Genomic DNA, 26,972 nt, shown 5'->3' on the forward strand with positions numbered 1-26,972 from the left:
TTCCCTACACAGTGCGCTAGATTGTATATCAGATAACGCATTCATGTTCACTACATGGTGCACAAGACAATAAGACAATTGATTTATGTTCCCTACACAGTGCGCTAGATTGTATATCAGATAACGGATTTAAAACGCGATCGGGAAAAAAGTCTGTGTCGCCTGCGTGCGCGTTTGTGTGCATGAAGCTTGTCGTTAATGGCAACGCATCAGCGGAGTAATACAGTTGTGGTGTGAAAAGACCGTGCTGTTATCACGAATATCAGCACGGTTAGAACGCTTCTCAACCAATCAGATTGTATGGTCGGAACTAACTGTTGTATAAATTTCAATAATTCCTAGCAATAAAATGTATGATAACAAGGAGTGGTGTGTAACATTCTGTTATATAAACTGTTATTAATGTCCAAAGCATTGGCCTGTAATAACTAAAGTTTTGTGGTTTCTTAATCTGACCCGTGTGTATGGTTGCTGCTGACCACGTCACCATGTTCCAGGGCTGGCCCAAGTGGGCAGACACAAGTGGGCGGAATACAGAAGCACTAATCACACTGACACAGATGCAGACTGACCAGTGGAATTGAAGACCCCGGGTGAAGGAGGGGTGAAGCTCTCAGTCAGCAGAGTGTTGTAGGGAGACGTGGCTGTCCGTGTCTGTAGCACCGGGTTTGCTAACAGGTGATTCCCCATTGCAGCTACAGAAGAGAAAAAGGGAGGGGTTAAACATGAAAACTGACAACAATACAAAGAGAGGGAGAGACGGACGGAAAAATTAAAACACGAGACGAATGTAAATGTGAAGGATGGGAAAACAGAACAGAGAGAAAGATAGAGAGAGAGAAATACAGAGTGGAAACAATTAAGAGCAAAAAGCACAAACCCTGCAGGACACAGAGATAAACACCAGCATTCAGACAGCCAGTGATTTTTCGACTCTTGTTGCCCAAATCGCTGATTGCTCATTGCATGGGCATCTGGCTGCCATGGTTTAGCTGATGCCCAGCAAAATAAAAGCAAATACCATTGGAGTACAGTGTACTTTGCTGGCTAGTATCTACAACAATTTGATAAAAAATCAGATTCCGTCCCTTTGGTTTTACCACCAATCAAAAATGTTCACTCTAAACATTAAATCCTAGAGGTAAATAGCTTGTCTATAAGTTCATCAGTCATCGATTTACTCTTATTTTGCATGAACTTGAATTTTGCTCAACCTTTTAATGTTGCCGACTCCACCCACTTCGTGTTGCCAATGTCCTCTCCTCTCTATTCTCAAACGTGAAAAACTGTAATTTATTATTATTACTATTTTTTGTTATCAGTAATTATTCTCTAACATTGGTCTATTACACTAGCCCACCACTGGCTATCAGCAGGCAGAGCAGATGTGAAGTGTATGGGTGTAGCCCAACTTTTTTGCTTGTCGACTTCGCCTACTTCATGTTGCTAACGTTCTCTTTGCCTCCTGTCGCTGGAAATCGTCAGCTCAAATGAAAAATGAATGACAGCCAGTAGCTTTGTCGCGTTGCCTCCCTGCCAGTCTGAACATAGGATGAGGCTGGAATTATACACTGTCGAGTCACGTTATTGTGACCACCAGCTAATATCAAGAGTAACTGCCGTCTGCAGCACAGACATTAGCTAGACAGGCTGGGAATGACTCGTTAAGCTTTTGATAGGTTGTCACAGGTATATGCAGCCATGCTGACTGCAGTGCATCCCACAGCTGCTGGAGGGTGTCTGGGGGAGGTTCCATAGAACGAACACAACAATCGAGGTGGTCCAACAGATGCTCAGTTGGGTTAAAGTCTGGGGAATCAGGGGGTCAGGGTAGTACTTGGGAGTCTTAGTCATGCTCTTCCAACCAGTGTTGGACATTTCATACCCAAATAAGTTGAGAGTGCCTTCCACATGGATGTATTGGCCCAGCGAATTCCCCAGACCATAACGCTGCCACAGATGTCAAAAGTAGGAAGTTATCATAATAATGTGACTCGACAGTGTATTTGATTAACACTATACTAACACATACGTAACTGGCTGCTGTGCACTCAGCTTATATTCAGCTTGTAGTTGTGTGTGCAATACCCACATTTGTAATAGGGATCATCACTAAAAACACTAAACAAACTACACACACCTAAATCATATACTAATTAACTGTGATGTAAATATTTTCTTTAACAAAAGTGTAGATTATCCTTTCCCACATACAGTATGTTCTCATTGTATTGACAACCTAAATTTTCAGATGCCTTGACTTGTTTCAAGTGTCTGTATACTTTGACCAGAACTGAAGGCTTGATGCATGCTCAATAATCCAGGTACACAAATTCACAAAGTTGAATCAGTTCATCTGGACACAGGTTTGCTCTAGAGGTACGTTTTCTGACACTACGGCCAAGGAAGGAGAGAAATCTCATATTATGAAGGCCCTGGGTGAATGGGGTTATCCCAACTGGGCATTCGTCAAAGCTGGAAAAATGCCCAAACACTGCTCCAGCGGATCAAAGGGAGAGGAAGGACAACCACGATCTAAGTGCAAAACAGTGGTGATTCTGTATGTGACTGGAGTAGCAGAACAACTGCGACACATTTTCCAAACGCCGCGTCTCGGTTGCTTTCAAACCCCAAAACACGCTACACCAGAAACTAGTTTACCCTAAGGATCGGATCCCCCGGCACAAACAGAGTAACGCAGCGTATGCTGTTAGGTGCTGGAGGAATGCCGAGAACTGTACATCGGGGAAACTAAATAGCCACTGGCAAAACGGATGGCACAACATAGAAGATCGACCTCCTCTGGCCAGGACTCCATGGTTTACACTCAACTGCAAGCCAGCGGCCACTCATTTAATGATGAAGATGTGAGGATCCTTGACAAGGAGGAACGCTGGTTTAAACAAGAGACCAACTATGTGATGAGGGAACAACCATCCCTGAACAAAGGGGGGCCCGAGAGTACATCTCTCACCATCTTACAACGCTGTGATTGCAGCTATACCCCAGTCATATGTAAAAAGCACAAATGACCATTGTAATTAATGGTTATTGTGATTTGCATATAGACCTGATCACCGGTCGTTTTGCAAATCAACTAAATATAAGGTTGGGGTATTCACCACCAGCTCAGACTGAGGAAGTCACTTGGATGAGTGACGAAAAATATCTCTACAACAAACTTGCGTCCAGATGAACTGATTCAACTTTGTGGATTTAATTTGACATTTTTATGTTTTTTTTGTACTCATCATTTATTAAGGATTGGAATTGACATGCATGTCAATGTGTGGAAAAAATGTATTTGAAATATTAAGAAGACAAAATATTAGCATCAGTACTAGATGGAAATCATTTCACTGTGCTCGGTAGTGCCACAGAAAAAAAACCCACATTGTCTGTGTTAAAGCTGTTAATTCTGTAAGATAAGAGTGCGCGTGAGTGCGTGTGAGAGCGCATGAGCGAGAGATTGAGAGTACGGTGTACAGTATTTGAAGTGCAGTCATGGCGTACGGCGCTGGCAGGCGGGTGCACCAGGAGGTGAATGGTAATGTTTGCTATTATGTATTTTTAGAGAGCAGCCATCGAAAGGCGGTTCATTTGCCAAAGAGATGTGAGTGCTGGCTGTAGATGGATGTGATGGTAGCTGGGAGAAATGGAACGAGGCCCATGGTGCGCACACAGACCGAGCTGAGCTCAGCCTGCAGCCCCGGGTACCGACGGCATGAAATTAAAACTAGGACGGCATGAAGGAGAGTGGCACGTGGCACGAGGCGACCTCACGCCTGCGCACGAGCATCCATCAGAGAGCAGCGACGCATGAATTAATTCCACACACACACACACACATACACACTGTATTCATTTCCTTTTGCAGATATATGCGCACAATGCCCTATCCATCTCTTTTTCTTTCTCACTTCCCACATACTGCCCACCTCGCCTCACCATGCAGGCATTACATTAGGCCTGTTAGAATGATTTTCTCTGTTCAAGTACTTCTAATAATTCCTAGTTTTATACATATTTTTGTACATTATTTTTGGGTGTCATTTGAAATTTTGTTAGTTTTTAGATTTCATTTATTTTTTACATTAAAATCAAACAGTTATACTTATTTATTCTTTCAGAAATGAAACTATATAATACATACATTCATTATAGACAGAAGAGACATTCTGTAGTAAAATCAGCATTTATACAAAATATAAACCTACACCATAAGTATTGGGACACCCCTTTTAATTTTTTTTTTAATTTATGTATTTTTTTAGGGGCCACTAAGGTGGGCAGCAGTAAAACACGCTAGCACACCAGCGCTGGGATTCTGAATACATCGTATCGAATCTCATCTCTGCCATCCGGCTGGGCTGGGCGGCTGCATCAACAACGATTGATTGTTGTTCATAGGGTAGCGTAAAGCTGGATACGGACTCGATTTATGACCTCTGCTGGCTGATTGATGGTGTCTACACAGAGTAAAGGAATAATGCTGATCAGGGTGTGGCTCTCCATGCACAAAGCTGATTGCCATATTAACTCGCCTCGTGCAGGTGCAAATATGCAGTCGGCTACTGCACACGTGTCGGAGGAAGCGTGTGACAGTCTCGCTCTCCTCAGTCAGGGGCGGCGGTTAGCACCAGTAAAGAGGAAGCATAACACAATTGGGTAAAAATTGGATGAGCTAAAATCAGGAGAAAAAGGGACAAAAAAATGACAACAGGTAATAAATCAGCTATATAAAGGAAATTATATTCTTCCAACTTTGCACCAACAGTTCCAAAAAGGCCCTTTCCTGTTTCAGCATGACTGTGCCCCATCCACAAAGCAAGCTCTATAAAGACACGAGAAAAGCTTAGTATAAAGAACTGGAAGAACAATTGAAGCTTTCTTGACCAACATTAGTGCCCAACTACAAAAATGCTCTTTTGACTGAATGGGCACAAATTCTCACAGACATACTTCAAAGTCTTGCAAAATGTCTTCTCAGAAGAGTGGCTGTTGTTATAGCTGAAAGATCACATAGAGGTCACTCTATTTGCTTTTAATGATTTAATCAAAGGTGTATTTAATGATACTTGTAATTGTTTTATGTGACATGTGATGTTTTTCTTTTTGTTTTTCCTATTTTCTTCTTTACACAAGTGTTCCCTGGCACTTCACAGGCCAACACTGTAAATAAGAACTTCTTCTAAATGTCTTGCCTGGTTAAATAAAGGCAAATAAAATAATATAAAATAATAATATAAAATAATATATATATAGTGGTTCCTTGTAACTCAACGTCCCCTAAACTCAAAATCTTTGAACCTCGACACCCTTCGTCAAGAAATCTGTACCTTTAAACTCAACATTTCCCCTAAACTTAACGTGTGTGTGACTTCTGCTTTGTTCAGTGCTTGACATGAGTGGTGCGGTAAAACGTCATCAAAGTGTGAATATGAGATGAATCTGCATTTGTGTGAAATAATTGTCAAATCCACTCTGAAAGCGTCCACATGTATCTGTGTTTATCTGGATTTTAATCCTGTTTCACTTTTGAACTTGTGTTACAGCTCGAGATTCTCAGAAATTGTGAGAATCAGCTTTTCTGAAAGAGCTTAAAACGCTTATTGTTTAAAAAAAAGCTTCATGTGACTCAATGTATTAAAAGAACGACATAGAAACACTCAAATGCTCTTATTACTCCTCATAAATTCTCTCCACTAATTAAGAAGCATAATAAAACAATAAAGAAGTAAAGGTAAAGTGCAGGTTTTATTATATGTTTATATTAACTGTTTTTTTAATTGTATTTTAGTGTTTTTTATATTATATTTGTGTAATTTTCAGTGTATAAGTGTCAAAAACAACCCCATTATTTTACATTAGCCTAAAATATATGCATTTCTACGGGACCATGGAACGCATTAACAGGTTTCCCATACCTTCCCCATATGGAAAAAATACCTTAAAACTCAACGCCTTTTAAACTCAACGCCACTCCCAGAACCAATTGACGTTGAGTTTAAAGGTACCACACACACACACACACACACACACACACATATATATATATATATATATATATATATAAATATATATATATATATACATACATATATATATATTTTTTGTAATAGGATGTCTAACAAGCCTACCGTCATACTTTTGATTCAAGTACAACAGAAACCTTTTTTGACAGCACTACTTGCTGAACATATTTAACAGAAAAAGATCAGAGATTTTATATCTGTCACTTGTCAAATTGTCAGCAAAATCTGAAACAGAACAAAATAAAAGAAAGACAAAACGAGAAAAAGATATCAGTTCAATATCGCTCTCCATCCAAGAGCTGTCTGTGAGTGTGCAAACAAAAAGCTCTTCTATTGTTCTCTGTGTCCCGCTTTCACTTTCTGTGTAAAACTTTTTTTGGAAGTGGACAAAAAAGAAGCAATCGCGACACCATCCAGCTCGTCCTTTTTTTAATTCTCCTCTCACGCCGTCTCTGTCCTATAGAATGTGATTTCAATCTCGCTCTTTCTGCACCAGCTTGATTAAAGTCTCCGGAAAGCGGCAATCTGTGCGCCGCGCCGCACTGGAGCCGCTCCCGTCACTCCGTTCAATTAGAGTAATTGCACCCCCGTTCGCCCGGCTGCTAATCAGTTCATTATAAACAAAACGAATGGAATTAGCATAAAGAGAGACGGCTGATTTAGCTACCGCCGCCAGCCCCCGTCTCCTCCCGGCAACACTAATCCAGGAGCCGCTGATGATTATCGTGATCGCTATCATCATCATCATCATCATCAAAAGCACACAAATGATGAGCTCAACTCATATTACGATCCGCCTTGGCATCAGCTAATAGCCTTCAATGGGAATAATCAAAATAATACCGCCTCTCTCTGGCTTTGTTCTCATCATCTCTCGCTTTAAAAAGTAGAATAGAAATATAAAATCAAATTTAAATCGAGTGAATTTATAAATATAAAAAAAGAATGTGACAGGTTTATTTTGCTTTATACAATTTCATACAAAAACACACAAAAATATACATTCTATTTACAACCCCAAATCAGAAAAAGTTGGGACAGTATGAAGATACTTAGATATTTTATGTTTTGTCTGCTCAACTTTATTTCATTTGTTAATATACCTCCATTCCTGCATTTCAGGCCTGCAACACAATCCAAAAAAAGTTGGGACCGGGGCAATTTAGGGCTAGTAATGAGGTGAAAAAACTAAATAATGATGTGATTCCAAACAGGTGATGTCAACATGTGATTGTAATCATGGTTTGGTACAAAAGCAGCATCCAGGAAAGGCTGAGTATTTGATGAGCAAAGGTGTTCAGAGGATCTCCAGTTCGTAACAAATGTGTAAGAAAATTATTGAAATGTTTAAAAACAATGTACCTCAAAGAAAGATTGGAAGGGATTTGCATATTTCTCCCTCTACAGTGCATAATATCATCTCAGACTCAGACTCAGCTTTATTGTCATTCAAAACCATGTACATGATTAGAACGAAATGCAGTTACTTAGGTCTCGGTGTGTGTAAACATAATAAAATATAAACATATAAATAGCAAGAGAAACTATGTTTAGTAAAAATAAAACTTAAGACTTAAAAACTAGAAGAAATAACTAAGATAGGAATTTTAAATATTTACATTTACATTCAAGTATTGCACAGGAACTACAGCAGCTTTATGCGGATCTAAAGTGCACGATTCAAAGTATAGCAGCAGAAAAGGGCAGCACCAGTTCACAGGTGTTTAAGGTACAGGGGTTGGACAAAATAACTGAAACACCTGTCATTTTAGTGTGGGAGGTTTCATGGCTAAATTGGACCAGTCTGGTGGCCAATCTTCATTAATTGCACATTGCACCAGTAAGAGCAGAGTGTGAAGGTTCAATTAGCAGGATAAGAGCACAGTTTTGCTCAAAATATTGCAATGCACACAACATTATGGGTGACATACCAGAGTTCAAAAGAGGACAAATTGTTGGTGCACGTCTTGCTGGCGCATCTGTGACCAAGACAGCAAGTCTTTGTGATGTATCAAGAGCCACGGTATCCAGGGTAATGTCAGCATACCACCAAGAAGGACAAACCACATCCAACAGGATTAACTGTGGACGCAAGAGGAAGCTGTCTGAAAGGGATGTTCGGGTGCTAACCCGGATTGTATCCAAAAAACATAAAACCACGGCTGCCCAAATCACGGCACAATTAAATGTGCACCTCAACTCTCCTGTTTCCACCAGAACTATCCGTCGGGAGCTCCACAGGGTCAATATACACGGCCGGGCTGCTATAGCCAAACCTTTGGTCACTCGTGCCAATGCCAAACGTCGGTTTCAATGGTGCAAGGAGCGCAAATCTTGGGCTGTGGACAATGTAAAACATGTATTGTTCTCTGATGAGTCCACCTTTACTGTTTTCCCCACATCCGGGAGAGTTACGGTGTGGAGAAGCCCCAAAGAAGCGTACCACCCAGACTGTTGCATGCCAAGAGTGAAGCATGGGGGTGGATCAGTGATGGTTTGGGCTGCCATATCATGGCATTCCCTTGGCTCAATACTTGTGCTAGATGGGCGCGTCACTGCCAAGGACTACCGAACCATTCTGGAGGACCATGTGCATCCAATGGCGGTGCCGTGTATCAGGATGACAATGCACCAATACACACAGCAAGACTGGTAAAAGATTGGTTTGATGAACATGAAAGTGAAGTTGAACATCTCCCATGGCCTGCACAGTCACCAGATCTAAATATTATTGAGCCACTTTGGGGTGTTTTGGAGAAGCGAGTCAGGAAACGTTTTCCTCCACCAGCATCACGTAGTGACCTGGCCACTATCCTGCAAGAAGAATGGCTTAAAATCCCTCTGACCACTGTGCAGGACTTGTATATGTCATTTCCAAGACGAATTGACGCTGTATTGGCCGCAAAAGGAGGCCCTACACCATACTAATAAATTATTGTGGTCTAAAACCAGGTGTTTCAGTTATTTTGTCCAACCCCTGTAACTGGTGCATAGACAGTACATGAGGGGTGGAGCAATTTAGCAGTCTGACTGCATCCGGAAAGAAGCTGTTTTTCAGTCTTGTTGTTTTTGCTCGGATGCAGCGCAGCCTCCTACCAGAGGGAAGGGGGGTGAAAAGTCCATGTGCAGGGTGGGTGCGGTCACGGAAGATGCAGGCGGCTCTTTCCTTACACCTAGTTGTGTATATGTCCCCGATGGGTGGTAAGCTGCATCCGATGGTCCTCTGTGCAGACTTTACCACTCTCTGCAGCGCCTCCTTCTCTGCCACAGTGCAGCCAGCATACCACACAGTGAGGCAGGTGGTCAGTGTGCTCTCCACCACACAGCTGTAGAAGGACCTGAGGATGTCTGTGTGAAGACCTGCCCTCCTCAGCTTCCTAAGGAAAAACAGGCGTTGGTTGGCCTTCTTTATGACAGCCATGGTGTTGGTATGCCAGGTGAGCGTGTCAGTCAGGTGAACCCCAAGGTACTTGACTGAGGGGACCATCTCCACAGCTAATCCATCAATGAGTAGAGGAGGAGGGGACGTACCAGTCCTGCGGAAATCAACAACCATCTCCTTGGTTTTCTGAACATTGAGGATGAGATTGTTGTCTCTGCACCACCATGTTAGGTCCTCCACCTCCTTCCTGTACGGCGACTCGTCTCCATGGGTGATGAGTCCGACCACCACTGTATCGTCTGCGAACTTGCGAATCATTAAACCGTTCAAACAATCGGAAGGAACCTCAGTGTGTAAAGGCCAGGGGCACAAGCTTAAACTGAACGCCCATGACCTTTGATCCCTCAGACGGCACTGCATCAAGAACCGCCACTCAACAATTGCTGATATAACCACATGGGTGAGGGATTACTTTGGCAAACCTTTCTGAGGCACTACAATACAGAGTTACATGCACAAATGACACTTAAAACTTTACTGTGCAAAAAAGAAGCCTTATGTTAACCATGTCCAGAAGCAGCATTGACTTCTTTGGGCTCTGAGGCATTGAGGATGGACCATCATATAGTGGAAACGTGTATTGTGGTCAGATAAATCAGCATTCCAGGTCTTTTTTGGAAATAATGGACGCCGTGTGCTCCGGACCAAAGACGAAAAGGACCATCCAGACTGTTATCAGCAACAAGTCCAAAAGCCAGGGTCTGTCATGGTATAGGGCTGTGTCAGTGCCCTTGGCAAAGGTCATTTACACTTCTGTAATGGCAGCATTAATGCAGAAAAGTACATTAAGTTCTTAAAACAACATATGCTGCCTTCAAGACGTCATCTTTTCCAAGGACGTCCATGCATTTTTCAACAAGACAATGCAAAAACACATGCTGCACACATTACAAAGGCATGACTGCAGAAGAAGAGGGTACAGGTACTGGACTGGTCTGCCTGCAGTCCTGACCTGTCCCCAATAGAGAATGTGTGGAGAATTTTAAAAAAATGTGACAACAACGGAAGGAAGAATGAAACACTAAATCACTTGGTCTCCTCGATGCCAAAACGTATTTTAAGTGTGGTGAAAAGGAATGGCAACATTACAAAGTGGTAAATGCTTTACTGTCCCAACTTTGTTTGGAATGTGTTGCAGGCCTGAAATGCAGGAATGGATGTTTATTAATAAATGAAATGAAGTTGAGCAGATAAAACATGAAATATCTCAGGTTCATCCTGTCTGCAATCAAATAAAAGTCAAAATAAATGTAAGAAACGTTTTTTATTATTTGCATTTTCCATGCGGTTCCAACTTTTTCTGATTTGGGGTTGTACTATAACTCTCCTGAAATGAGCAGATATTGTTTTGTGCAGCATCTATTGTAATTCCTGTAATTAATCATTATGTTAAAGGCTTCTATCTTGGTAGGCAGCAAGTGTGGCGGTACATTCTCAAACTCATCATGCAGCTGCTTTTAAACTTCCCAGTTTTGTACTAATTATCTATACTAAAAATCTTTTTAGCGTCTGCAATCCCATCATTTTGTTCCACAACCATGGTGGAACAAACTCTGATTCTCCTTGTCGCCTAGCTCGCCAGTCAAATTCAAGCTCACAATTGTATGTGTTAAAAATGTGTGATTAAAACACTTGGATAAAATTTTGGGTATTTAGATTCCACTAATAGCGCTTTTCCACCAAAAGAACTCTGGTTCTTGAGACGGTTCTGTTCATTTTTTTGGAAACCAAGCATGTGTCATCAATGGTGGGCGTTGCTTAACAAAAGTAAAGAGTAGTATCATGATGGCGGAGCGTTTAGATTACCTGTGAGCATTTGTGCTTTTGTTACAGATGTTCGTTTTTATGCAAAAGCATCGACGAACTATTGGTGATAAGAAGACGTAGACGGCGTCTCTGTTTCTCGCATTTGTTGGCATTGTTGCTTTATTTAGTGCGTTCACGTGAGAGGCGTTTTGCGCTTCCCTCTCACCGCGACCCTCGGCGCAAATAGCCAGTTTGCTCAGCTGAAACATATACTTATGTGAAATAACCATCAAACCCACTCTAAAATACAATACATACGTATATCTGTGTTTAGCTGTTTTTACTTCACGTGCAGCAGTTTCACTTTAAAACTTGTGTTATGCAGCTCTACGTTTTGAGAATCAGCGTCTCGAGAGAGTTGCAATAGCTTAACGTAAAAAAGCGTAACATGGCTTAATGTACTAAAAGTACGACACAGGAAAACTAAATTTTTCTCAGTTATTACTGGTTATAAGTGCTCTGTACTGCCCAAATTCCTCACTCACTGTTTTAGTACAATGAGCCACATTAAGCTTTATTTTTAACGTTAAGTGTTTTTTGTACTTTCTGCTACTTGACCACGTTATATCACACAGTTCATCTCATTTGATACACTTTGAAAACATCAGCGGCAAACTGGCTCAAAATGCATTCAGGTAACCTTTAAAAGATGGAAGGGCAGCATTAAGCACCATACGAGACAGCTTCTCATGTGGAAGCACCAAACCTCTACACTGTGACATGCCCACAGATGACGTCACGGTTCGCGCTGAAAAAACAAGTATTCTGTGGTGCCAGATTAGACTGCTAGTTCGCATGCGGAACCGGTTCAAAATCAAGTCCGCGAACCAGAACCAGAACCGCTCCGGTGGAAAAGGGGTATGAGGCTAGCTTCTTGCTTTTTGTAGTTAGTCAGCTAGATAGTTAGCTATTTTATATAAAGAACAGTATAACTACTTGAGCTTAAAATTAGAAAAACAACTTGCTGGCAGTTTAAGATCCATTTCCAGGTATGCTGATACATAATAAGCAAAATTTACAAACTATTAATTACATCAAAGATTTCCCAAGCATGTTCCCCAAGCACTTTAAAAAATATAAAGATCTCTGCCCATCTGTACTATTAAATTATTAGCACTAAACGGAGTAGCTAGCAATAACCTCTATCGTTTTAGTTGTATGTTCTTATGCATGTACTCTATAAAGTACCTATTACAGGCATTTCAATCTTTGATTCACACACTCAGGTAAGGTTTAACCAATAAGCCAAGTGTGGCAGTACAATCACACACTCATTATGCAGCTACTTTAAATTAAAACATCTTAGTGAGTGGCTAGCAATAACCTCCATTCATTTAATTGGTAGTCTTAGTATGTATGTATCCTGGAACATATTTATCACAGGCATTCTGATCTTTGATTCACACATTTTTTTCACTCAAGTTAATTTAAACCAAGGAGCCAAGTGTGTAAATCTAAAATCTTTGTAGCAGCTTAATGGCTTTGGTCACTGATGGCCACTAATTGTAGCTGAGATGAATCCTCGCCCCCAGTAGGTACCACACAGCTTATTAGGCTAAACTTCACTGAACGTTCCCACACTGTAAGAGAGCCTGGGGGAAACTTACTTTACCAACAAACATCATCGAAATGCTATTAAATTTTGCTCTGCTAGTTCTGCCTAACCAAAAGCAATGGCAGTCCAGAGAATAAGGAGACACGGGGACAGGAGTTGTGAAGAGAACAATAGACGAATGCAAAGAAGAAAAGACAGAATGATATGAGGGAAAAACAAGTGATTAAGAAAGAATGAAAGAAGGAAGGCTTACCACGGTTTAGGGTGGGAGTGCTATTGATGTCTCCTGCCATGAAGGAGGACTCGGTCTGCTTCCTTACTGTGTCGTTCCACATACGACGGATTCGACTCTAAACACAGACCATAAGAATAATGCATCCAACACTCTATTAACATGAAATATATTTATATATCTAATTAAATGAATGGATGTGAATGAGTCTATGTGCGTGTGTGTTTACATTACCTGTCTGTGTGCGGCTGCATGCCGGGCCTGGCTGCTGGTGTAGTATCGGTTGTTGGTACGCAGTGCTGAGTTCTTTAGAGAGCCGTGAGAGCTGGAGCTGGATGCACGGCCGCAGCAGTATGAGTGACGAAGGCACTTACTGTACTCCTTATGAACCTGTACACAGTCACAAATACAGTAAGGGTTACAGATAAGGCTAGGTCTGATAATGAGGATGAGTTAGGGTTATGCTTAAGGTTAAAACTAGAGCTGACCTAGAGTAAGACTTACGGTTAAAACTAGAGCTGAGCTAAGATTAGAATTAGAGTTGGTACTACATGTGTCAGAAAGGATTTTTGATGCATAATCACAGACCTTCTTCTGCAGGGCGCAGTGGAAGATGAAGATAAACATGCCCTGTAAAGCATTGAAAGTAGTGAACAGGTAGGCCATGATAACTGTCTTCTCATTAATATAAAGGAGGCCAAAAGCCCAGGTCAATCCCAGAAGGAAGAGCAGAGTGATGCCACCAAAAGCCCAGGACCTGTAACAGATCATTCAAAATAAACATCCACAGTCACAGTCGTGATCTGATCCTCTGATCCTGAGATTATTTAACGTATGCTACTTCTGCTAAATGTTTTTATCCTCGGTCTGGGCTTACTTGATGTTGTCCAAGCGGCTTGAGTCAGGCTTAAGGGCAGATGAGTTGCGCAACATCTTGTGCAGAGTAACCATCAGTAGCACCAGGTTGAGCTGGAGGTAAAAAAAGAAAATAATCATACAACAACTGTCACAGCAAAAATACAAACCACTCTGTAAAGCACTGGTTTTGTACAGATCATACAAGGCCAAACTCAAATATCTCTTCAAGTCAATAATTCCCACCATTCTTTGTCTAAAATCTGTTTTAAAAGTAAAAACTATGCAACTATACGGCGCTCCTGGAACCAACAGTGTTATGGGTTTTGCTCAAGGGTCCAGCAGTTATTGTTATTAATGTTCCAGCCTTATGATGTACTACACTGTTTCTATGTAACAGCAGAGTGTATAAGAGAATACACTGATCAGCCATAACATTAAAACCACCTCCTTGTTTCTACACTCACTGTCCATTTTATCAGCTCCACTTACCATATAGAAACACTTTGTAGTTCTACAATTACTGACTGTAGTCCATCTGTTTCTCTACATACTGTTTTAGCCTGCTTTTACCCTGTTCTTCAATGGTCAAGACTCACACAGGACCACCACAGAATATACATTATTTAGATGGTGGATCATTCTCAGCACTGCAGTGACACTGACATGGTGGTGGTGTGTTAGTGTGTGTTGTGCTGGTATGAGTGGATAAGACACAGCAGTGCTGATGGAGTTTTTAAACACCTCACTGTCCCTGTTGGACTGAGAATAGTCCACCAACCAAAAACATCCAGCCAAAAGTGCACGTGGGCAGCGTCCTGTGACCACTGATGAAGGTCTAGAAAATGACCAACTCAAACAGCAGCAATAGATGAACGATCGTTTCTGACTTTACATCTACAAGGTGGACCAACTAGGTAGGAGTGTCTAATAGAGTGGACAGTGAGTGGACACGGTATTTAAAAACTCTGCAGCGCTGCTGTGTCTGATCCACTCATACCAGCACAACACACACTAACACACCACCACTATGTCAGTGTCACTGCAGTGCTGAGAATCATCCACCACCTAAATAATACCTGCTCTGTGGTGATCCTGGGGGGTCCTGACCATTGAAGAACAGCATAAAAGGGGGCTAACAAAGTATGTAGAGAAACAGATGGACTACAGTCAGTAATTGTAGAACTACAAAGTGCTTCTATATGGTAAGTGGAGCTGACAAAACGAACAGTGAGTGCAGAAACAAGTAGGTGGTTTTAATGTTATGGCTGATCAGTGTATAAGCAAGTCTGTACATTCATTTAATGCATTTCTTTTCTTTTTTTTATTTGGAAACAATCAACATTGACCTTCTTGAATGATCTAAACAGCAGTTTTCCTCCCTTAAGAGTATGGGTCTGTGTGAAAACCTAGTGAGCTGCTTTTCTGCCTACTACCTACCTAAGTAGAGAGGATTCTAATAAGTCATCGACTTATAAAACAGATTATTTAGATGCACTACTTAAACAAAGATTACTATGATTACGTTGCCGCAGTTTCGCTTACTAAACTAACACAGTTAACCTCAGGCTATTCAAACCAATGAGCTGAGGTGATACAACCCACTGACGTGTGCACCTTTATACAAACTAAAAATCAATGAGAATTTATTTACATTTGAAAAGAACTTCGTTCGTGTCCGCATTCGTCCACCATATTTGACATTTTTGCTGAGAAAAAGTTGTGCTGCACTGAATGCTGGGATTGCCTTCACCGCTAAGGAAGCATCTGATGCTTGGTGTGAAATCTGATGGCTGAAGTTATATAACTTTTTTATATAATCTTAAAAAGAGTAAAAAAGAGAACTATACCACAATAATGAAGGACACGGGACCAATGAAGCTCCAAACGAAGTAGTTATCCACCCGCAGCCAGCACCTACACACACACACACACACACACATCATTTACTTCACTGTCATCAATCATACAGCAATAACAGGCGTAACCCAGCGTGCCATAGACAAATAATTAATCACAGCCAACAACATGTTAGTTAGTTGTGAAAGGAGGAGCATTATTGATCGATAAAGTGCTCGAAACGTTGCCACTCTTTGCCAATCTTAAGACTTTATCATCACTGTGCCTATATTGCATTTTATCACACTGTCCAAAACAAAAGCAATAAAGAACTAATAAAAGTGGAGCTCTGGATTTAATTATTAGCAGACTGGCGACGGCATCTCATTTTCTGCACAGTACACAGCAGTCTGAATACTGCAGCTGCAGTTTGTTCAAACACACACACACACACACACACACACACACACACAGAAGAAAGGACTTTAATGAAGTAATTGCACTGCTCAACCTTGTCGGGTCTTAGTCATCTATTCACAGGATGACCTTGAAACAAATCCAACATTACTTGCATGGCTTAGCAAGCAGTTTTTCTGTTTTTTCAGTTTTTCTGCTCTCCAGGAAAGACTTAGTTACACACTCACATTGACAGGGGCTGGTTTAGACCAAGCATCTCTCTTGATGCATGCTTAATAATCCAGGTCCACAAATCCACAAAGTTGAATGAGTTCATCTGGACACAAAATTTGGTGTGGAGATACGTTTCGTCACTCATCCAAGTGACTTTAAGTCACTTGGATGAGTGACGAAACGTATCTCCACACCAAACTTTGTGTCCAGATGAACTCATTCAACTTTGTGGACCTAATTTCAATGAATAACTAAGCAAAGCAACCCTTTGTGGTGTGTTAATACAGGTACATGCTTGCTCAGTCTCATATTATAAGCTTAGTTATGTATATAGTATAATTAGTAGTGTGATGTTTTGGGGATGCTTTGCTGCTTTAGGTCCTTGGAAACTTGCCATAACTGATGGGAGCATGAATTTCTATCTCTACCAGAAATTCATGACAGGAATGTCCAGTCATTAGTCTGTGATCTGAAGCTCTATCTGAAGCGCTATCAGGTTATGCAATAAGACAACAATTCAAGGCACAATAGCAAGTCCACCTTAGATTCACTTAAAAGTAACAAAATTAAGGTTCTGGGAGTGGGGTTGAGTTTAAAAGCGTTGAGTTTTAAGGTATATTTTCCCATAAGGATGTATGGTAAACCTGTTAATGCGTTCTATGGTCCCATGGAGCTGCATATATTTTAGGCTAATGTAAAATAATGTGGTTGTGGCCCCCAGGTGGCGCAGCGGGATATTCCGCTAGCACACCAGCACCGAGTTTCTGAACTCCTCGGTTCGAAACTTGTTGTCTCCGGTCGGCATGATTGGCAGTGCCTGCAGCAGATACTAATTGGCCACCGTATCTGCAGGGTGGTGGCCGGACTAGGTGAGTGGGTCTTCATATGCTGTGAAAGGACCCTGATTGGCAGAAGAGACGCCTGTGCAGAATGCATGGGTGAGAAGAGGAGGGCTGTGCACGTGTCGAAAGAGGCGTGTACAGCGACGTGCTCTCCTTGGATGCAATCTGGTATCTCTCAGCAGCGGAAGACAAAATTGAGTGTGCTAAATCGGCAGGAAAATGGAAAGAAACTGCATTTTTCAACACTCATGCAGATACGAGTGTTGGAAAGCTTTGTTTTTATTTTAGAAATACAATATGATTGTGCTAAATGTTCTGTGTTCCCAAGTTGCCTTTATGTAAATCGATCGCTTTGTTTAATAATCCTAAATCATGAACCGCTACAAAATACAATAACAGAGGCAATTAGGAAAGCAATCACTAGTTCTCAGTGCTGTATTTTAATATCTCATGCATTGAGGCCTGAAATTAAGTCTTATGCCACACCTTTAAAGTTACCCACAACCCTCGAAGCTGAATTGTGCATTACAAAAAAGAAATAAATAATTAAATAAATAATTTTTTCCTTCGGCTGCTCCTGTAGCACAGTTTTTATGCTGGATGTTCTGTCCGACGCAACCATTGTACTTCTGTCTGGGCTTGGCACTAACACTGTGAGCACCTTGCAATGGCTAGGCTGTTTGGGACATCCCCCTCCCTCCCTCTCGGACATTATAGCCAATCATGTCCATGCATTTGTCTGCCAGCCAATAGCACTGCTGAGATTTAAATCCTTGATCCCAGGATCTCAGCAGCAATGGGCTACACATAAATACAATTAAAACCAAAAGCACAAAATGTTCATTGGTGCCAGTCAGTGGTTTCATACCGGCACAGCTCATCAAACAGATCTGACTTTAAAGTGTATGTAAATTACACATACGGTCTTTAACAGTAAACGCTGAAGTACAGCTTTTTATTGTATTCATCAGTCAAAATGAACTTAGGACTCTATTAACATATGAAGAATATACTCAGCTCACTTATTGCTGTGGAAGTAAATCTTGCACCGGAGCTTTGGTGAGAGGTGAGCTGGGAATATATCAATAAGGAGAAGAGCAAACGCTCGGCTAATGCAACGTTAACAACTTCGCCCATTGCAGCTGCATATTAGATGTCAATAATGTATCTTCTTTTTGTAGTGCTGTTAACAGTGCATTATTCAGCTGGTGACTGTATATCATGTTGTGTATAAGACCTGCAGTCCAAATGCAAAGTAGACACTACACACTGATAAGCTAAAACATTAGAACTTTTCAAAAACAATTTGGAATATGTCTATGGAGATTTGTGCACAGTTAGGTAAAAGAGCATTTGAGAGGTCAGGCACTGATATCGAAGGAAAGGGGTCCCTAAAGGTGATCAGTTCAGTGGTGATCAAGTCAGGGTGCTGTGCGGGCCACTAAAAAGGGTTTCTTCCTGCCAAACTTGTCAAACCCTGTTCTTTTGGGGCTCATATTGTGCACAGGGGCACAGAACTACTAGCAATAGGTGTGGTTAAAACACCTAAACACATATTATACGTATTTGTTAATTTTTACAGTGCATTTTTAAATCCAAATCTAAGTTACTTGTATATTAACGACTGCAGACATTCCAGTCATTGTTTAAAAGAGGTTGATGTGTATGTTGCATTTACCTTTTTATTAGTTTCAAAATGAGTTTGAACTCTCTACCACTGCACCTTCAGCCATGCTGGTCAGTTACCTGCTTTAAAAAACAGCTTAAGACCCACCTTTTTCTTTCATAAACATCATTTTAATTTGCTTATGTTTTGTTTGATTGAATTTGTTTTATTAAATGGATTGTTGTTTGTTATTTTTATTTTTTTATGTATTTATTTATGTTAATTCATTTCCATGCTGTTTTAGTCCTGTAGCTGTACAGTGTCCTTGTGTTTCCTGAAAGGCATTTATAAATAAAATGTTATAATTTTTATTAAAATCAACAAAATATGTAAAATTGGCTTGGGGTGCCCAAACGTTTATGTACAACTATAATGTATACGTGGTTAACAGTCAAACATTACAGTTTTATTACATTTCTTTTTAATGTAAACACTTATTTGCATTTTTTAATAATTGTAAAATTAGTCTATACATTTATTGGTGTCTCAGAATGCAAAGACCCTGTTTTTCAAAGCAACTTTATATCACTCTTGCACTAGAAATAGAAAATGTAAAAAAAAGCTTTTAAAATCTATACTGGACAATATTGGTGATAAATCATATATATTTCTCTAGAGGATACGCTAAACATTGCACAGGGACATTGCAACCCATATTGCACCCCAAATGACTTTGCAATCTCTTCTCAGCACTAAATGCTTTAAAAAGGGTCGTAACCCTGGCTCTCTGGGTGAAAATGGACTGATTCACACGTACGCTTTCTTGGTCCCATAGCTGCGGTAGTCGATGGCCGCCGAGATGCCCACCACCAAAGCTGGAAAGCAGTAGCCGCACAGGTAGTAGTACTTCTTTCTGGAATACTCGCTCTCAAACACCTCCACCAGCATCAAATAGAGCTGCACTCCCTCCAGACACATCCACGAAAAAGCAGCCAGGAAGAAGAAGTGAAGGAGGCCGGCAAAGATAGGGCATGCAATCTAAAGAGAGCGATGATTTTCTGTTAGATGATCAGCTGGGTATGAGAGTAATTATTCCAACACAATCAAAGTAAGTGAGAGTTTAAGGCTTTGCTTGATGTCTTAGCAGTGCTTTAAGTCTCAGTAACGGAGTAAATACAGACCATTGCTGCTAAACAAAAGGTAAATTCAGCCAACTACATTCATAATCATATTATAATAATATTAATTACCCACTATCGCTTGGGGCAAGGTTACATTTTACCACTTAAAACATATCATAAAAGCATGGTTCAGTAAGAAATGTGAAATAAATAAATAAATAAATCTAATACTTCTAATAACCTAATACAGCTGTCACATTAACCTTAATATTGCAAATCCAAACATTTTCTGACAAATTAATATTCAACTTGGGCAGAGAATTATAATGATTTTCATAGCTAAGAGAACAGAATGAGATATGTTTGAATAAAGCATATGACAAAATAATGCTTTTTAAACTGTCAACTTTTTCTGTGGTTGATTTAGTGTGATCTGTAAAGTCAAATGTCGATCTGGTTTTTTAGAAATATATTCTAGCCAATCGTAACACAGGAGTTCAGATTTGTCAGTGTCTGTGGTGCAGTTTTTAGTGACTACCCATTAGTAGCTTTTTGGACATAATCTGAATCGATTTTTCTTCTGTAGTTGCTATGGTGATGTAAATGACTAATGTCTAATGAGTTTGTCATAATGACGGTAGTTTAGTTTTTATAACTGCTGTCAAACGCTGGTTACATTCACAACAGCACGGGTAATAACTGTTCAAGTTTTTAATATCAAACACAGTCATGGACAATTTAGTATCTCCAATTCACCTCACTTGCACGTCTTTGGACTGTGGGAGGAAACCGGAGCTCCAGGAGAAAACCTGTACAGACACAGGGAGAACATGCAAACTCCACACAGGACCCAGACTGCTCCACCGGAAAATCGAAACCTGGACCTTCTTGCTGTGAGATGACAGTGCTACCCATCAAGCCACCGTGCCACCCCCAGAATATCCTGTTATCCTTTATTATTATTATTATTATTATTGTTTTTAAGCACTGTCAAGTTGATTCTGACTCCTGGCGACCATATGAATAGTGTTTCTCCAGACTATACTGCTGTCTATTATTATTATTATTGTTATTATTATTATTATTATTAATATTATTGTTATTAAGTGCTGTCAAGTCAATTCTGACTCCTGGCGACCATATGGATAATGTTTCTCCAGAATATAATGTCTATTATTGTTATTATTATTATTATTATTAGTAGTAGTATAAATGCTGTTGAGTCGATTCTGACTCCTGGCGACCATATGGATAATGTTTCTCCAGAATATCCTGTCTTTTATTATTATTATCATTATTATTAATATTATTATTGTTATTAAGTGATGTCAAGTTGATTCTGACTTCCGGACGACCATATGGGTAATGTTTCTCCAGACTATACTGTCGTCTAATATTATTATTATTAATAATTTTACTAAGTGCCGTCAAGTCGAATCTGACTCCTAGCGACAATATGAATAGTGTCTCTTCAGACTATACTGCCTATTATTATTGTTATTATTATTATTATTATTAATAGTATTAAATGCTGTCAAGTCAATTCTGACTCCTGGCGACCACATAAATAGTATTTTTCCAGAATATCCTGTCTCTTATTATTATTATTATTATTATTAACATTATTACTGTTATTATGTGCTGTCAAGTCGATTCTGACTCCTGGTGACCATATGGATAATGTTTCTCCAGGACATGCTGTCGTCTATCATTATTATTATTATTAAGTGCTGTTGAGTTGATTTTGACTCCTGGCGACCATATAAATAGTTTTTCTCCAGACTATACTGTCGTCCATTTGGGTCTTCAGGTTTTTAATGGCTTGTTCATTATTCCCCTGACTGTATCTGTCCATCTTGTTGCTTGCCATCTTCTTCCTCTTTTACCAAGTCAAGTCTTCCAAGCATGATTGACTTCTCCAATGAGTTGTGTTTTCCCCATAATATGTCCAAAATAAGACAAGCGTTAGTTGGTTATCCAGGTTTCTAGTGAGAGCTTAGGTTTGATTTGGTCAAGGATCTATTTGTTATATCTTTAGCTAACTAGTGTTCCATCACCTGGGTCTGTCTCACTTTTAAAGACGTGCTAATTGCCCTATATTTGCATCAAATCAAAAGAATTAACGGATTGAGTTAACATGTTGAGTTTCAAATGTTTGTTTAAAAGATTAGAAGCCAGTTGGAGGCAAGAGAACCAAATCACTTTTAATAAGATGGTACAAGTACAAACACGACTCGCAGCTGGAGTCTGACAGCTCTTTTCTAACAGATACCAAGTTTGGAAAAGACGTGATTAGTTTTGCGATGTGCGACTGTAATACATCTGTACAACACATCTGTAAAGCGGTCTGCCTAGCACAGACATGCTCGTTAAGTCTTTCCGTGTTTACTCCTGATGAATATATTAAAGAACTGGTAAGGAAAAGGAACCTGACTCACCTGGTACTGAGGCTTGTCGATGCCGAGGAAGAGAAGCTCAGCGATGAACAGGTTGATGCAGAGGTTCTTGTGAATGGTGTTGCGATCTGTCTGCAGGCCTCTCAGAAAGCAGAAGGTAGAGATGCAGATGGCCAGACAAACCAGTGAAATGAAAATGCCAACCCTCGTGATCACAAACAGGATCAGCTCATGCATTCTGCCCTGGTACTATCACAAAGACAGAGGGGAAGAGAGAAAAAGTGATGTCAGAAGACATGTAAATGTGTTATGCAGTAAAAGTATATGAATTAAAACAAACAACCAATGGAATTCAATGCTAAATATGGTCCATATGATGTTTAACTGAAACTGCAGTGTGTTTGGACTGCTGGGTTTAAATTTCCTAGTGTGCACACAACAAAAAAAAAAACACAGCAGATGAGCAATAAAGTGCAAAACACAGAGCTGCTGTGTAAGCATGTGTGAGTGTGTATACGTGTGTACCTACAGTGGGTTCGTGCTGCACCATAAGCACAGCAAAGTTGGTGAGGTGGGAGCAGGAGCAGGTGGTATGAGTGTGATTTGTATTCAGCAGCCTGCAGCCCTGAGACGACCACTGACCCGTCATTGAACGCTCCGAGTAGTTCCAGAACGAGCAGTTCGGACTGAAATGGTTGTCCAACTAAACACACACACAAACACACACACACACACACACATAAAATGAATGCACATTTTGAATGCATATTTTTGTGTTAAATGTCACATAGATCAATAACATCAGAACTTAAGCTACATGTAATCAGTTAATCCCAAAGCTAGACGTGTTATTAATACAGTTATGTACCTATTGGAAGGTAACTTGCAAGTAAACTTCAGTTTTGTTTCTTTTATTTCCCAATGACATAAGCTAGCTGGGGTGGCAGGGTAGCGGAGCAGGTGTTGTGGGTGCAGTACAGCATTAGGATGCTGAGGACCTGGTTTTGATCCTCTCCTGTCCAAGCTGTATGAAGTTTTGCATGATCACTTAATCAGTAAGTGTGTGTGTGTGTGTGTGTGTGTGTGTTTTTTTTTTTTTCAAATACATGCAAGTTTGATAAGTGGGTGATCTAAAATGCCCACAAGTGTAAATAAATGGGTGAGTGACTGATGTCCTGATATACAGTATACTGGCATCCTGTAAAGAGAGTATGTCTGCATTGTACCCACCAACCCACCAAACAAAAGTACTGCCTAGGGTGAAAAAAAAAGGCAATACCTGGGGTGCTCCAGTGGCATAGCAATCTATTCTGCTAGTTCATCACTGCTGAAATGTCAAGATCTTACTTTCAAATCTCAACTGTACAATTGACCAGCTGGGTACCCACACAGGCTGGCTGTGTCTGAGGGAGGAACTGGTTGAACGGGTTTTTCAGTTTATTTTCAGTCAAGATCTTACTTCTGAATCTCACCTGTACCACTGACCAGTCGGGCACCCACACAGGCACAGCTGGCTGTGTCTGAGGGAGGGTCTGAATGAACAGGTTTCTGAGTTTCATTTTCTTTCATATTTGTCCAATCTAGAGGTTACAGAAGCTGCACTATATGTGATTATTCACATTATATGTAAATCAAAAGTTTTAGCGGCAAATGTTACACCGAGGTATGTAACTGTAGTGTTTAGGAGCTGTGACCTTCTGCTTTGTTGTTTTGGCCGACAGAGAGGGCACAGAGGCGCATATAATTGATGTGCGGCTCATACGCGGTTATTTGCTCTAGGTGGAAATATTTCCATATATAATGGTTTCTCTCTCTCAGCCTTGCCAGCTCCTTTGTTGGCAAACCTGCTGTTCTTTAAAACATGTGATACCAGGCTGCTTGGTCCGATCTGGTTTTCTGTCACGGGTGATGACAACACACTTATTTGTTTCTTATTTCTTTCTTATTTCTGGGAACTTATCCGGTGTTGCAGCATTTTTAGGCTTCATGGTGGACCCGCCCTTGAAGAATAGATTGCCCTAGAGGTGGCGTGATGTCTTTTTTTGAAGTGGACACTGCCTGTAAATCCATGTTATGTGCATGCTGCACCAGTTGGTGCATTGTGGGCAGCCTGTTATATTGTGACAGCAAGTTCTTAGTTCTGCACTATCCCTATTCTGTCCACTTTCTCCGTTGTGGGCTGCGGATGATTTTGTGACCTTCATTTGTTACTTTGATTCTGTAATTTTGGCCACCTCTCTTATTTGTGATGTCTAATTTTTTTGTTAATGGCTTTTTAGCTACCTTGGTTAAAGCATTTGCACCTGGTTTCGAGGTGTGATTCGACCTAAATTCCCATTAAATAAAACCCCTACTCCAAGCTGCTCCTCCAAGCAGATAAATGCTATGGTGTTCCATATGCTGCAGATTTTTAGAAGAAGCATGTGCTAGCCTTTACCCTCCCAGGCTGGTAGCTGTCTTGCATAAAGCAATCTAGCATGTGGAAACAAGGAACCTAAAAAAGCTACAAAATAAAACATTATGATTTCATTAATGTGTCAACCAAGACTGTTTACGTTTGTGTTTTTCTACCTGCAGGTGCTTTAAGGTGAAGACTACGGGCACGGTTAGAAACACCCGGCTGGACTCTTTGTTGATTGACGCTGCAATGACATGTGAGTTGACAGCTAAACTCTGCCCACTCGGTCCTGTGTCCACCTCCATCTTTACAGTGGCATTTTCCGTAGAAAGGAAGGCACCCAGATTCTTATACAGCAAGAAGACGACCTTCACCTGACCTACATAGAGACAGTAGGAGATGGGGAGACAAAAAAAATGTAAGGAGGAAGTGAAGAAAGGTGGCAAAGCGTGGACTGAAAGTTAGACTGATGGAGCGAACCATTTCATTTTGAATGCTGGGTAAAAGAAGAGGAAAAATTGAACACAGAGTCTGATGGCACATTCATCCTCCCCGGCACTCACACACTCTCTTATTATTCCATATGAATATTTCATGTGCGTTTGTTTCAATCATCCTGATCTCTCTCCCGCCGCCGATCACGGAGCCGACACGGAACAGAAAAACCGGCGAAGACGAAGAGGAACGTGAGGGACGAGAGGAGAATGAAAGACACGACAGATAAGCACGGAGGATAAAATGGCGGAAAGTATACAGCCAACAGAGAAAAGAAAAGAGCAAGTGCTGAGATGGCTTTGTCAGCCCCAAAATGATAGCAATCTACACGCATCCCCGGCTATTCTATTAGCGGCGCCGTTAAGAAACCATCAAGAAAGAAATTGTCTCAGCGCTTTTGTTAATCTGATTAGACTGTCATTATCAGCCAATAACTTTGCAAAGCCGGTTGGGATTGCGCTAAGCTGCAGTAAGCATGCGTGCTGACGCTCGGCACGATTGGCCATCAGAGGCTCTTGAAGTTTCTAGGATAAGCGTGATGAGAATTAGCCATTGAGCCTATCGCATCCTACGTTTATTGTATCCTAAGCTTTGCACCTTTATTTCCAATCAGATGTCTCTCAGACAGGCTAATGTTTTTTTTTTACATTCATCTTTTTTATTACATCTTTTTTATTGCTTGTGAGTACGACTGAAGTAAAAAAGTTGGGGTGAGATGAGGTAAAGTAAGGCCGTCACAGCTGGGAGTGCATCCTTTCTTTCTCAATGTAACTATTTACCATCAGGCTACACATGATCACCGAGACCACTGCTGTAAGCTATGGTGCTTTTACACCCTCAAACCAGAAAATGTTGGGACAACATGGAAAATGCAAATAATAAAAAAACACAGTTTCTTACATTTACTTTGACTTTTATTTGATTGCAGACAGGATGAACCTGAGATATTTCATGTTTCATGTTTTGTCTGCTCAAATGTAATTTATTAATAAACATTCATTCCTGCATTTCAGGTCTGCAACACATTCTAAAAAAAGTTGGGACAGTAAAGCATTTACCACTTTGTAATGTTGCCATTCCTTTTCACCACACTTAAAAGACGTTTTGGTACTGAGGAGACCAAGTGATTTAGTGTTTCAGCTTTTATTTAGTCTCATTCTTCCTGCAAACATGTCTTAAGATGTGCAACAGTACGGGGTCGTTGTTGTCACATTTTTCTTTCAGAATTCTCCACACATTCTCTATTGGGGACAGGTCAGGACTGCAGGCAGGCCAGCCCAGTACCTGTACCCTCTTCTTCCACAGCCATGCCTTTGTAATGTGTGCAGCATGTGGTTTTGCATTGTCTTGTTGAAAAATGCATGAACGTCCCTGGAAAAGATGACGTCTTGAAGGCAGCATATGTTGCTCTAAGATCTCAATGTACTTTTCTGCATTAATGCTGCCATCACAGAAGCGTAAATTACCTTCGCCAAGGGCACTGACACAGCCACATACCATGACAGACCCTGGCTTTGGACTTGTCACTGATAACAGTCTGGATGATCCTTTTCGTCTTTGGTCCGGAGCACACGGCGTCCATTTTTTCCAAAAAAGACCTGGAATGCTGATTCCTCTGATCACAATACACGTTTCCACTGTGAGAAGTCGACGCCGCTTCTGGACATGGTTAACATGTCATTACAATCATTTTCATTTCTGCTTTATCCCTTTTCTATCC

General features: G+C 40.6%; 1 protein-coding gene across 1 annotated transcript in view; it reads right to left on the bottom strand.

Moving 5' to 3' along the window:
- Positions 1 to 26,972, bottom strand: part of adgrl1a (adhesion G protein-coupled receptor L1a) — a 349,163-nt gene that overhangs the window by 10,878 nt on the left and 311,313 nt on the right. Inside the window, exons 15-24 of the mRNA XM_063015895.1 lie at positions 24,931 to 25,136; positions 22,889 to 23,062; positions 22,402 to 22,608; positions 19,660 to 19,880; positions 15,776 to 15,842; positions 13,948 to 14,039; positions 13,659 to 13,827; positions 13,305 to 13,460; positions 13,092 to 13,188; positions 573 to 695 (exon numbers count right to left, since the gene is read on the bottom strand). Coding sequence (XP_062871965.1) covers positions 573 to 695; positions 13,092 to 13,188; positions 13,305 to 13,460; positions 13,659 to 13,827; positions 13,948 to 14,039; positions 15,776 to 15,842; positions 19,660 to 19,880; positions 22,402 to 22,608; positions 22,889 to 23,062; positions 24,931 to 25,136 — 1,512 coding nt within the window. The remainder of the gene's footprint in view (positions 1 to 572; positions 696 to 13,091; positions 13,189 to 13,304; positions 13,461 to 13,658; positions 13,828 to 13,947; positions 14,040 to 15,775; positions 15,843 to 19,659; positions 19,881 to 22,401; positions 22,609 to 22,888; positions 23,063 to 24,930; positions 25,137 to 26,972) is intronic.

This window comes from Trichomycterus rosablanca, chromosome 2 (assembly GCF_030014385.1).
Source record: "Trichomycterus rosablanca isolate fTriRos1 chromosome 2, fTriRos1.hap1, whole genome shotgun sequence".
NCBI classification, from domain to species: Eukaryota; Metazoa; Chordata; class Actinopteri; order Siluriformes; family Trichomycteridae; genus Trichomycterus; species Trichomycterus rosablanca.